Source organism: Porites lutea, chromosome 5 (genome assembly GCF_958299795.1).
Source record: "Porites lutea chromosome 5, jaPorLute2.1, whole genome shotgun sequence".
Lineage (NCBI taxonomy): Eukaryota > Metazoa > Cnidaria > Anthozoa > Scleractinia > Poritidae > Porites > Porites lutea.
In genome coordinates, this window is record NC_133205.1 from 7,464,617 (window position 1) to 7,475,952 (window position 11,336).

General features: G+C 39.9%; 1 protein-coding gene across 1 annotated transcript; it reads left to right on the forward strand.

The window, feature by feature from the left end:
- Positions 1-8,144: 8,144 nt before the first annotated feature.
- LOC140938948 (putative agmatine deiminase) lies at positions 8,145-9,253 on the forward strand. The gene has a single exon (XM_073388479.1). The coding sequence runs from the start codon at positions 8,263-8,265 to the stop codon at positions 9,154-9,156; it is 894 nt and encodes a 297-aa protein (XP_073244580.1). The 5' UTR covers positions 8,145-8,262; the 3' UTR covers positions 9,157-9,253.
- The last annotated feature ends 2,083 nt before the right edge of the window (positions 9,254-11,336 follow it).

An 11,336-nucleotide genomic window follows, 5' to 3' on the forward strand; every position in this document is an offset into this window, starting at 1 on the left:
TGACGCGTTTGGGGGAAACTAGCCTGCGAACGCTTTTCGGGAGGAGAGAAGCGACGACCGGGAAATACGGCTGCTTTCGCAGGCGAGGGGGCACTCACAGATGAAAAAAGGGGATGCTCTTCGTCGCGCTCAGGTCGCTTGAGGTGTTCAGGACGGAAAGCCAACATTGTGTACAATGGAATCTCCATTTTTCGAACCACTGTAAGAAAAAGCAAATTGTAAACATTTATTGGATGAAGTTTTTGTGATATCCGGAATAATCAAGGTCGCAAGTGAGGCATTGGCCAAACGTCGAACGTTTGGGTGGACCTAAATTAAATTAAGTTAAGATCTTCTGCTGGGTTAGCTTGCGTAGCAAGCGTTTCCACGCGAGTTCGTCGAGAAAGTTGGGACGAGAGCAAAAAAAAAGGAATGACCTCCACCTGGGCTCCTGCCTCCACCATTTTTTTGCTCCCGCTCTAACTTTCGCGCAATAGGGACCTTAAGATCCGACGACTGCGACGGCAACGGGAACTTCAAGCTAAACAATCTGAATATCGGCCAAGCACAGTTTGCGTATGCCGGCCGCGTGCTTCTAGATTACCAGGCGAGGAAAAGATAAATTCGAATTTCAAAATTGTAATCGATAAACAACCGCAAACATTCAGTCTCCATTTTTTGCGTGTTATATCTTTTAATCCTTCATGGAAGTGAAATTATGGAATTTTTAAGGCTTGGAAATTGGGCATAGGATTTTTTTGGTGGTTAATTTTTTGTCCCGCGATTTTTTATTTTGGGGGGTTTTGTTGGAAGCTGTAGGGATCATCCCCGTCACTTTAACTCCGGAGTGCCCCCATCTACCCGTGGGATGTTGTGCTCAATGACTGGCTTTTATAAAAACCCCCTTGTGGCCGATCTGCCCAACTAATTTGTTCCTATTTTTTGCAGCTCCGGCGGCAAAAAACAGGTCATAGTTTTGTCGCTTCCTGGCGAGGATGAGGAGTATTATCGCCCCTACTTTTGGGATATTGCCAACTTTGCCTTTGAAATGGATCTCAGAACTAAAGGCAGAGATCACCTGTTTATCGTCCACGATGAAACAGGCCGGAAATACTTCCAGAACCGCACGTTTACCCACGCTCATTTCATTGAAATGGCAAAGCCGTCTATGGACGCGTGGATGAGAGATTTTCCCCCCGCCATGCCAAACCAACAGGTCAAGTTTACGTATAAACCACAGTACCTTACGGCTGAGCAGGCCAAATTTGATGAAGAAAGGTTTAAGAGGTTTGCGACCCTGGTGGGCTTGCCTTCGCTGAAGCACAGCAACATTATTCTTGAAGGAGGGAACATTGTGGAAAATGGAGACGAAATAGCCATAACCACTGAGAGAGCGTACCATGATAATCCAAATATATCTCACCAGGAACTCGTCAAGACGTTGGAAGCTGCTATCAACAGAAAAGTTGTGGTTATTCCAGACCCAGGAGATGCAACTGGACACGTTGACGGCGTCGCCTCATTCGTAGAGAAAAATACTGTGTTAGTTGGGTTAGTAGAGAACCACCCCAATGGAAAAGCTATACACGATAACTCGATAAACGCTATTCTTAAAGTCTTTCCAAATCTCACTGTTGTGACTCTCCCGTCCTATTGGGTAAACACCACTACCTGGGATGGTTTTACAAGTGCTGAAGGTTGCTATGCCAACTCTTTAGTGACCTACAATGCCGTTTACCTACCTTTCTTTTCCAATCAGACGGGTAACGAAAGAGCATTTGCTGTCTTCAAGAATAGTACCACCAAAGAAGTCATCCCTGTGTATAACACCGGCACAGTACCCGTACTCGGAGGAAGCCTTCGTTGCATGACGTGGCAGATTGACGAGAATCACCCTGTGGCTCAAGCATTGTTTGAATACGTGAAAAAGAATACGTCCCCTAGTGGATCGGCTTCAGTGGTCACTGCACAGATTGCGTGGATCGCAGCCTTTGTGCTGATAGCTTTTGCTTTGGCTTCTTCCCATTAACTTTGTTTGAGCTAGCTGTCTCATGTTTAGATACCTTATTGTACGTCATTGCAATAGTTCTTGCATTACTTCTTTGATAAACGGGTTATACACCCGGGGGTACTGTAGGAATTTTTGGGTGGGGATTTTCCTCTTAGACCCTGGAACCCTAAGCCTATGCCAGGGCTAGTTCAGCGGAATTTTGCTACCCTATACTAGACTAACCTCTCCAAATCCCCCTGCCCCCTTCCTAGAGTAGCTTTTAGGCTGAGTTGCGCAAATTTAAACTTGCCAATTGTAGTGGCAATTCCCGGTTTAGTCTAGACTAAAATCTTTAGCCAACTGATCAGTTTCCTGAAAAATGATACCCTCTTCTAGACCCATACTCCCTGATTAATATACCCTGTCCCAGACTAAATTTCTTGAAAACAATACCCATAGCCCTTATATGGCAGTACCCCCCTTCCCCCACCCAGTGGGGTTATATGGTAAAAAAGACTGAAGAGACTAAGGCTACGTTCACGTGGCATCGTGCGAATTTTCAATAGACCGCTTGTAACTTCGTAAGTTTAGGTGTTCTGTTCAAGCGGAACCACCTTAACTGTACAAACATGTAGACAAGGGTCTGAATGAGAATTGGTGTTTAGTGTTATTTGCCCGTAATATTGAGTGTTTGCTATTAAATTGGTCAGTTTTTTAATGTTTACTGTTTCCGAAGAAAATACCGTTAAGTGATTGGAGGGTTCTTCGGACATCTTCGGCAATGGTCGGACCTCTTCGTTAGTCTTGGAAAATCTTCGACAGTCTTCGGGAATCGTCGGTAGCCGTCGGAAATCTTCTAAAACCATCTGGAATTGTCGTAAAATGGCCAAAAACTCCTCCTCAAAAAATGAAGTGTTTAGTGTTATCGAGGTACCCCCATTCAGACCCTCTTAGACGCCTACCCGAAAAGCTCCGTGTGTCAGACAGAGCGAAAATATCGAAAGGTTCTGTGTGAACGAAGTGTCCGGTCAAATGTGTTAACAGGTCGAAAATTGATCCGTTGCCCTGTGGACGTGGCCTTAGTCTTTCCCATCTTTTTTCCTTATAACCAGTTTTATCGTGAAGTAACGGTTTATGGTTTCCATGCCCTCGGTTGATTTTTGAGAAACTCGTAACAAAAAGACACGTAAATCAAAATATAATAAGAGTGTGATATACAATATTATGAAAAAGAAATCAGGTCAAATAAAAATTTTGTTTGTTAACTGTTTCAGCACTGTCTGACACTGTTTCCAACAGTTTAATTGCATGTACTTCCTTATTCGTTTTCCTCTTGAATATTTTTGCCAGGGTTGAGGGTAGAGTGGACCCCTAATACATAAGTAACCCTCATATAAATAAAGAAAATTTGGAATACGACAAAAATTCCCCTCTACTGTGGCAAAATATATAACACAAGACGCTTACATTACGAACCCCTAAGTCCCTTGGCACCTTGTTGCATCGGGTTTCCACTGTGATGTTGTTGATGTTTTTCCCAACCTTTGGCTCCACCCTTTGGTTTGATTTCTTTCAACTTTGCATGCCAATAACCCACGTTGTTTGTTCCTCGCAAAGCGAAGGCCTCAAGGCCTTTGCCTACCGAGGTTTAATAAAATGTGTCCGAATTCGCGTCGCTCTCCTAGATCGTTTAAATGTCTTTCACGTCCCAATCTCATAATTTCATCAGTGCTAAAAATAAAGGATATACAAATTCCGGGTTTTCTCTTAGCTAGGGCAAAGTTTTGTTGGCTGAGATGTGGTTTAATTGTCTGACCCTGATCTATGAACTGGCCCTTGTGAGGTTCCTGAGGTCAGTTAAGTCGGTTCTGCTCAATACATCTCATGCACATTGCCGACAAAGGGAATTTTTCATTAAAATATTCGATCACTAGCAATGCACTTCTTGAGTGTTCAATGTACTGTCCAGATCATAGCAGATATAAGAGGCTAGGAGAGTGATTTAATTATTATTTCCCTCTCTCTTATTCAAGGGTTACATTGCTAAGTGCCCTAATAAATGGAAACGTGAGCGAAATAAAAAAGGCCAAAATTTGTTAAGATAACAGGATGGAATATTGTTTATCCTACAAGAGTTGGAAAATAGAAAAAGGGCAATTTGTTTGCTAAATGGCCGAAATCAATTAACTGAGGCAAAATCCACGTGGCCGAGTTGTTAAATGAACTTTGCCTGATGAGAGGTGATAAGTTAACAGTCAGGACGTTTGATTGCGATCTTTCATGTCCCTTAACGACTTACATTACACAAGCCAAACTGACCTACAAAATCCCAATGCGATTTTCTTGTTGTAAAGATATGAATTCCCTTCAGTGGGTGTGTTAGGGGAAGAAACGACATTTTTTTCCCCGTGTTTTCATGCGATTACCTAAACTATTTTTGTGAGCTCACCTTTCAGTGTCCCAAAATCGTAGCAGTTTTAAAAGGGTCGTTCTGGTTGAGTTTTTGTTGTAAAAGAGACTGGAATTTGTGAGCGGCCTTTCTGGCCTTTGTCCATTAATTGTTTACATAAAATTCCAATTTTCAGTCACCTTCAAATCTTAATTTTTCCCTTCCACATATTTTGTAAACATGCCTTCCTCAATTTTTTGCTTCATTGAAAACGTTCTGAAAATTTTTAGTTGTTCCATTCATTAGGCCAAGCAAGGACGTCAAATAAATGGAGGCATTAAAAGGGGAAAAAAGTCGGCGAGATTTAACAGGAGGATTTTTTTAAATTTCTTAGGACAAGCTTTTTTGGCCCTTAGAAACATACCTCCCTTAATGACCTTTGACTACATTTGTCTTTTTCCCCTTGACTATTGTCACGTCACCTCTCGCACATTTACCCTAACTTATAATGACCAACAGCATTTTACGAAAAGTACCCGAGGTGTGGTACTCAAAAACTAAATGGTTCGGTAAAATGAGCAAAACATTAATCGCAAAATTATGAAGCGGCCGCTCAGGTTAGCCGGCTATTAATGCCGGGGTAGTGTTGAACCATGAAAGAATTTCGCCAGAAGGAAAGCGATAAAGGAAAATTAATGACACATACCACGTATGGAGTAAATAAGATATGGAACAAGGCAGAAGCCGCCTTTCCGAAGTGTTTTCTAATTGCCTTCGGCGCATGAAAGGTTCGGTGATTGAAAGTGTGTTAGCATAAGTTGCTTACAATTTTCTTGTTGGTTAATTATTTTACAAGTATGTTGAAAATAAACCCGTAATATTATTTCCTCTTAAATCTTATACGAACGCCTTTTTGTTTTGGTTGTTCTTTTCATCATTTTTTTTTTTTCCTTTTTTGCGATTCATGAACGACTGAAAATGGCTTCCTTGTTATTTTGGGGAAAAGATTCTCGAAATATTCTCTCGTGACATTTGGCCAAAGAAACTGTTCTCAGATATGTTTAAAGAGGTAATGTCACGCGAATATTGGTCAATTTTGTGCTAGTTTTTTAACAGGATAGTAAATAGCGTGAGTCAGGACATCTTCGTAAACCCGTCCCGTGCTCATAAGATTATTCTTCAAATATTTCTACGCGCCTGTTTAAATAACACTTAAACATCTTAAACCCTAGTTGTTTTGTCCTTTCCTGGAATCTCTAATTTTTTATATTTCTAAAACGTGGGTTTGCTGGTGAAATATTGTTAATCCCGGCCGGTTCAGATCAGGGCTGGGAGCCGTAAAATTAAACCCTTCCAAGGAACCGGAAGATTTCAGAGCTTGTTTAACCTCACCCCAGAAAAGTTGTAATGGTTAGGTTTATCTTAAACAAATATCATTATGTACTAGAAACCGTTTCTAAGCCATTGGGAAACCAAGCACTACTGAACTATTTTTGGAAAACAAAAACATCAACATGGCAACGAAATGAAACATCTAAAAGTAGTAGTCACACTCCACAACTCTATGCAGTATTGCCAGTACTTATGCATACACACAGCCATATCACCCGGGCAGAAAAAATGGCACGAAAAACTTCGAAAGAAATGTGAGATTGGCTTTTGTGATCAATTATTAAAACTACAACAATTACGAACACTTTATACTAGCGACAAAATATCGTGGAAAAATACGTGCTCCGTGGTGTTCAGATTAAAGTAGTATAAGAAGAAGAATATTTCATAGGTAACAATAATTAGCAGGTTAGCGAAATGGAACCTTTTAACACTGAGAAACAAGATAAACAGAAACCAATAGAAAGACGTGTGTTTGCCTAATTCACAGCACTTTCATGATGAAAAACAACAAAAACTTACGCGGCTGACTGAGTAGTTGTTAAGGGGACTGACCCGGCCCGTTTCAAGGCTTCGCTGAGTTGACTAACCTTTAACGCACACCTCCGTTCCTTAAACAGGGGACTTTGAGTTGATTATTTCATTCTGTGTCTTTTTAGAGAGAGTTGACAGTTTTGGGCATAAGTGTGGTTTTTATGCCTTAACGACTCTTCTACTCCTAGACTACTTTAAGGGGAGATAATTTGTCACCTCTATAACACTTTTGAATCGGTGGACAAATCCAAAGGTGATGCCTCTCAAATGAAACCTTAAGGCAGAAATTTGTATCGTACTATTTCTTTATTAAGATTTTACTAAAAGGAACTATGCTTTGTGCGAATTTTTTCTTCGGACATAAAATGAAGTGAACTAGCTAGACCAAATCTGATTCAGCCTCTCCTGGAGCCATTTGAACACAATTAAAGCCAAAAGAAGCCTATTCCAGCCAACGCTAAGCCCTAGTCCTAGGTAATTGGACTGTGATGGCCCTAATTATGGCAGCCAAATAAGACCCAAGGAATGAACGCACCCAAATTTAGGGTTTAACAGATATTTTTGATTTACTATGAGCGCGCGGTTAAAAGCTCTTAAGAAGTAATTTAGAGTGATGTTCGGGTTATCACAAGTACAAGCGATTGAAGAGTTGAAATTGATTAGTTGTCTAAAGTAAGGCGAAAGAAATAAAGTTAGTCAATGGGACAAACTATAAATGATGTTTACCAACAACATTTACAACTGCATGAACATTACTCACACGGCGTACAATTTGACAACTTTGTTCAGATGCTAAATATTTTTTTTTTACGTTTTATATTAAACTGCAAATCCTTGTGGCCGGTGTTCTTTCTTCCTATAGTTAGTTTGAATCACGAACCAAAACAGCAATCAATTTTCGTTAACTGTGTAATTACAAATGATGGACAACAACAATAAAAACGGTACAGGTGTTTGCACTTTTTAATAATAAACCACTACTGTAAATGTCAGCTGGACAAGAGTATGTAAACTGTCAAAAATCAAAAAGAACAATCTAGTTGATCATTCACCTCTTAGAAAATTAAAGGGCACGCAGCTAAACAAATAATGTAACAATAACTTTGAAACAAAAATAAGCTCTCCAGTTGAGTTGCTGTTTAAGCCAATCACAACACAAAAACTGGTCATTTGTCAATGATTGGTTGAGAAGAAACAGTAAAAGGCTACTTAACCTCACAGTTTTACTGTCGAGATAAGGATAGGTTTGGAGAGACTTTTGGGATTGAGATTAGCCAATACAGCGCCATGCGTCTCCTGCTGTTTTTTTCTTTTATCCTAGTCTCAAAAGGATTCAAATGGTAAGATTTCAGTTGACACAAATTTGTTCAAAACGTTGCATGCTCGTTCGTAGGTCTCGTCGAGCCGGATTATAAACGGATCAAAACGTTTTCATAGGCATGTTTTTGTCGCAGATATTGATTCAAGTTTATAAATAATGGCAGAACAATCCAAGTTGCCATTGCAGCCTTGTTTACTGGATATAGGTCGTAAATGTTGACAAAATAGTACGATTGTTACTCTGAATTTTTTAAAAAGTGATTTTATTCTTTTAAGACGTAACACATTGGCACTGAAGTAACGAAAATCTGACAAAAGTGCATTAGTTTTAAAGAATATTATAGCATATATATTTTTTCTAGGGCCACTTTAATAAAAATTTTACTAGTGTAATTTACAAGTGTGGCCATTGTTTTAGAGTTTGAAAACAATAGCTACACTTGTAAATTACACTTGTAAAAGTTTTATTAAATTGACCCCTGCTTTGCCACACCAACCTTACGTGGAGTTTCTTTATACTTGTGCTCAGTCTGAAATTATTTTCTCTTTTAGTAATGAGAATGAGAACGAAAAGCAAGTGATTGTTATATCACTTCCCGGTGAAAAAAATGTTCAGTATCTTGAGCAGTTACAGAACCTTGCTGAGTTCGCCATTGAAATGGACCAGGTGACACAAGGCAGGGATCATCTGTTCATCATTCACGACAAGTCGGGCCTTAAGTACTTTCATGGCTACACCTTTGTCAACGCTTACCTCATTGAAATGGATGAGTCACTGGATATGTGGATGAGAGATTTCCCTCCCACCATGCCAAACCAACAGATCCAATTCACGTACAACCCACAGTATCTCTCCGATGTCCAGGCCGAGAAAGATAGTCTCGCTTTCGAGAAGTTTGCGAGAATGGTGGGGCTGTCCAAAACTTTGACGCACAGTAAGCTTGTTCTCGAAGGAGGGAACATTGTGGAAAATGGATGCGATAAAGCCATTACGACTGCGAGAGCCTTAGACGACAATCCGGGAGAAAAGGATTTCATTGCGGAACTGGAATATACTATTAAAAGAACAGTGGCAGTCCTTCCAGACCCCGGAGATACTACCGGACATGCTGATGGCCTGGTGTCTTTTGTAGAAAGAGATGTGCTCCTGATCTCCGAGTTTGATGACGCCGATGGAAAATATTTTTATAAAGCCATGAAAAGAGCTGTTCATGCCGTTTTTCCAAACCTCTTCATCGCTCCTTTGCCGTGCTATATAAAGAAAAGCACGTCCCATGGGTTTAGTGCCGCCGAAGGTTCTTACGCTAACTCATTGGTGACAAACAACGCAGTGTATATGCCCTACTTTTCCAGGCATGAAAGCAACGAAAAGGCCCGTAAGGTGTTCCAGAAGTATACCTACAAAGACGTGGTTCCCGTGATAGCTGCTGGAAAAGTGAATGTTCTTGGGGGCAGTGTACGTTGTATGACATGGCAGATCGACAAAGATCATTCAGTGGCTAAGGCATTGTTTAAATACGTGGAAAACAAGCGAAAGAGATCTTTGATTTGACGGTCTCCTTAAATTTCGTTCCATCATTGTTCAGTTGTCCTGAACTGTTTGATTTCTCAAAGTTTTCACGAGAAATGTAAGCCATTTAATTATTCAACCTAAGGTCTGTAAGGGTTGTTGATTTTGTATGGGGTATATGGGTAACATATTTGATAAGAGCTTTAGTCAGTTATAAATGATGTGATTTGTGAACTTATCCATTGCTTGTTTTGGCAAGTATAACAAATAAAGAGTGTTCAATTACTTGTGTGATATGATATGCATAGCTGTTAGTTACCTCTTTACGTATCCAACAATTACGGTAAATCGGTTAAAAATATTGTTGAACAGAACAGGATTAAATTTCCCTCCAGTATCTCCCTTTTTTTGCTGAGATAGAATCGTAATAATCGGTTTAGATTACCGCCGAGCTCTACTGTGCTTGTTATTTTCCCCCCATGCTCGAATAAGCGACGCATTTTTCTGATTAGGTGCGGCGTAGGGCGGCGCTTAATCGAGCAAATACGGTAAGTCATTGATAGCCTAAAAGAAAAGGGATTTGCAATAATTTTCCCTCCCCATTTTCGTTGTAACAGTGCCACAGAACCGTAGCCTAATTGCGGGCTACTTCTTTATTTAGATAAGTTGAAAATTGATCCAGACGTTAGACTACTTCAAATTAAAAACTGAGAGTTAGCAGATAAGTAACTTCCTGGGACAATTATCACTTCAATGAAAATTCTTACAGGCATGAATCATGCATCCACTTCCATGGAACATGAAAACAAGATACCAAAAAATTCCACAGTAAACAGTCCGGAATATCCCTAAATTTAAGAACAGTTGTAACGTTATAGAGCTATTGTTTTAGAGTAAAATGGCGTGTAGATTACCTAAACGACCACAGTCACCGTTTCGAGGCTCTCAGGCATATTTTAAAGACTTTTCATGAGGCATACACAATTTTTTTAAGTGGACCGCGCATCGGAAGCCTCACTGGAAGTGTCTTGGGAAATATTCAGCACATTTTGTGGCTTATTTCTTTTTTTAAACAACGCGATATTGGCGAGATTTTGGTCGGTTCAAGGTAGGTGAACAAGAATCTATTATTTTTTCGGTTCACAGATTTTTTACGAAGTTCTAGCTATTTTTACTCGATTGTCGTATCGATTAACTTTTATCATGTCGAATGTGGGGATGGTAGACAACCTAGAATTTTGGTAGACAATTTTTGAATTCCGAGGTCCAAAACACGTACGTTTTCTACTTCCGGGTTTCACGTAGAGCCGTGTTATTACTTTTTTTCGCATTACTACGAGCCTTTACCTTTTTCCTTTTCAAGGCCAAAACAACTTTATTAGTCTTATGGATATTCACGTCCAACATCTTGCCTCACTTTGGCGAATTTGCGGAGATAAAATTGAAGATCATAAGCGCAAGGTAGATACTAACCGCTTTGTTTCTGAAATTCACTAAATCTGGAAACTGTTCGTCCACAGTTAAAAAAAAATCAAAGAAAGAAGGGAAATTTCAACTGTAAATGATGTATTTCGCTACTCATTGAACATGCACTGATTATCTGGGATAAAGTTAAAACATTGCAGGTACGACAGCAAGCAAATAAAGCACCAGATGTGTGAAGTTAACACGAAACAACACAAAAAAAACAAACAAGAAAAATTAACAAATTTGAACTACTTTTTATTCTTGTTATGATGACTGGTTCTTTGATTCTTGTCCTGTGGAAGTTAATAGGTCATGCCAATCCTATTTTGTACGATCTCGACAAATCTTCGCACTCTCTCTACGGCTATGTTTTACACGGGACCAGTTTGCTTCTATCAAAAATCTTGCAAGCCATGCCAGTGAAGCCACGACCTCTGCGATCGGTCCTGAACCAGTTCGAACACCCCAATGATTCCTTGCAATGAATCATACTCTTATTCTCTTACATGAAATGTTTTCTTTGAAATAGGAAATGTGAAACCTAGACGGGTACTGTAAGCTCATCTTAAAATCTGTCCGACTTCGTCCACTGTTGTGAAAATTTTAGATCACTGGGGCGATGTTTTGATAAACACAAGCGCGCCCTCTCATTGGTTGAAAAGTGTCTCGTGGCCCTGTCCTTAAATTTAGGCATATACGGGACTGGTAAATGCCAACTAATACCTTCTGTGTTAAGGGAAAATTCAAAACAGATC

What these genes read in the sequence shown, in the direction of transcription:
- LOC140938948 (XM_073388479.1), top strand. Translation starts at nt 8,263, where the DNA reads ATGGACCAGGTGACACAAGGCAGGGATCATCTGTTCATCATTCACGAC.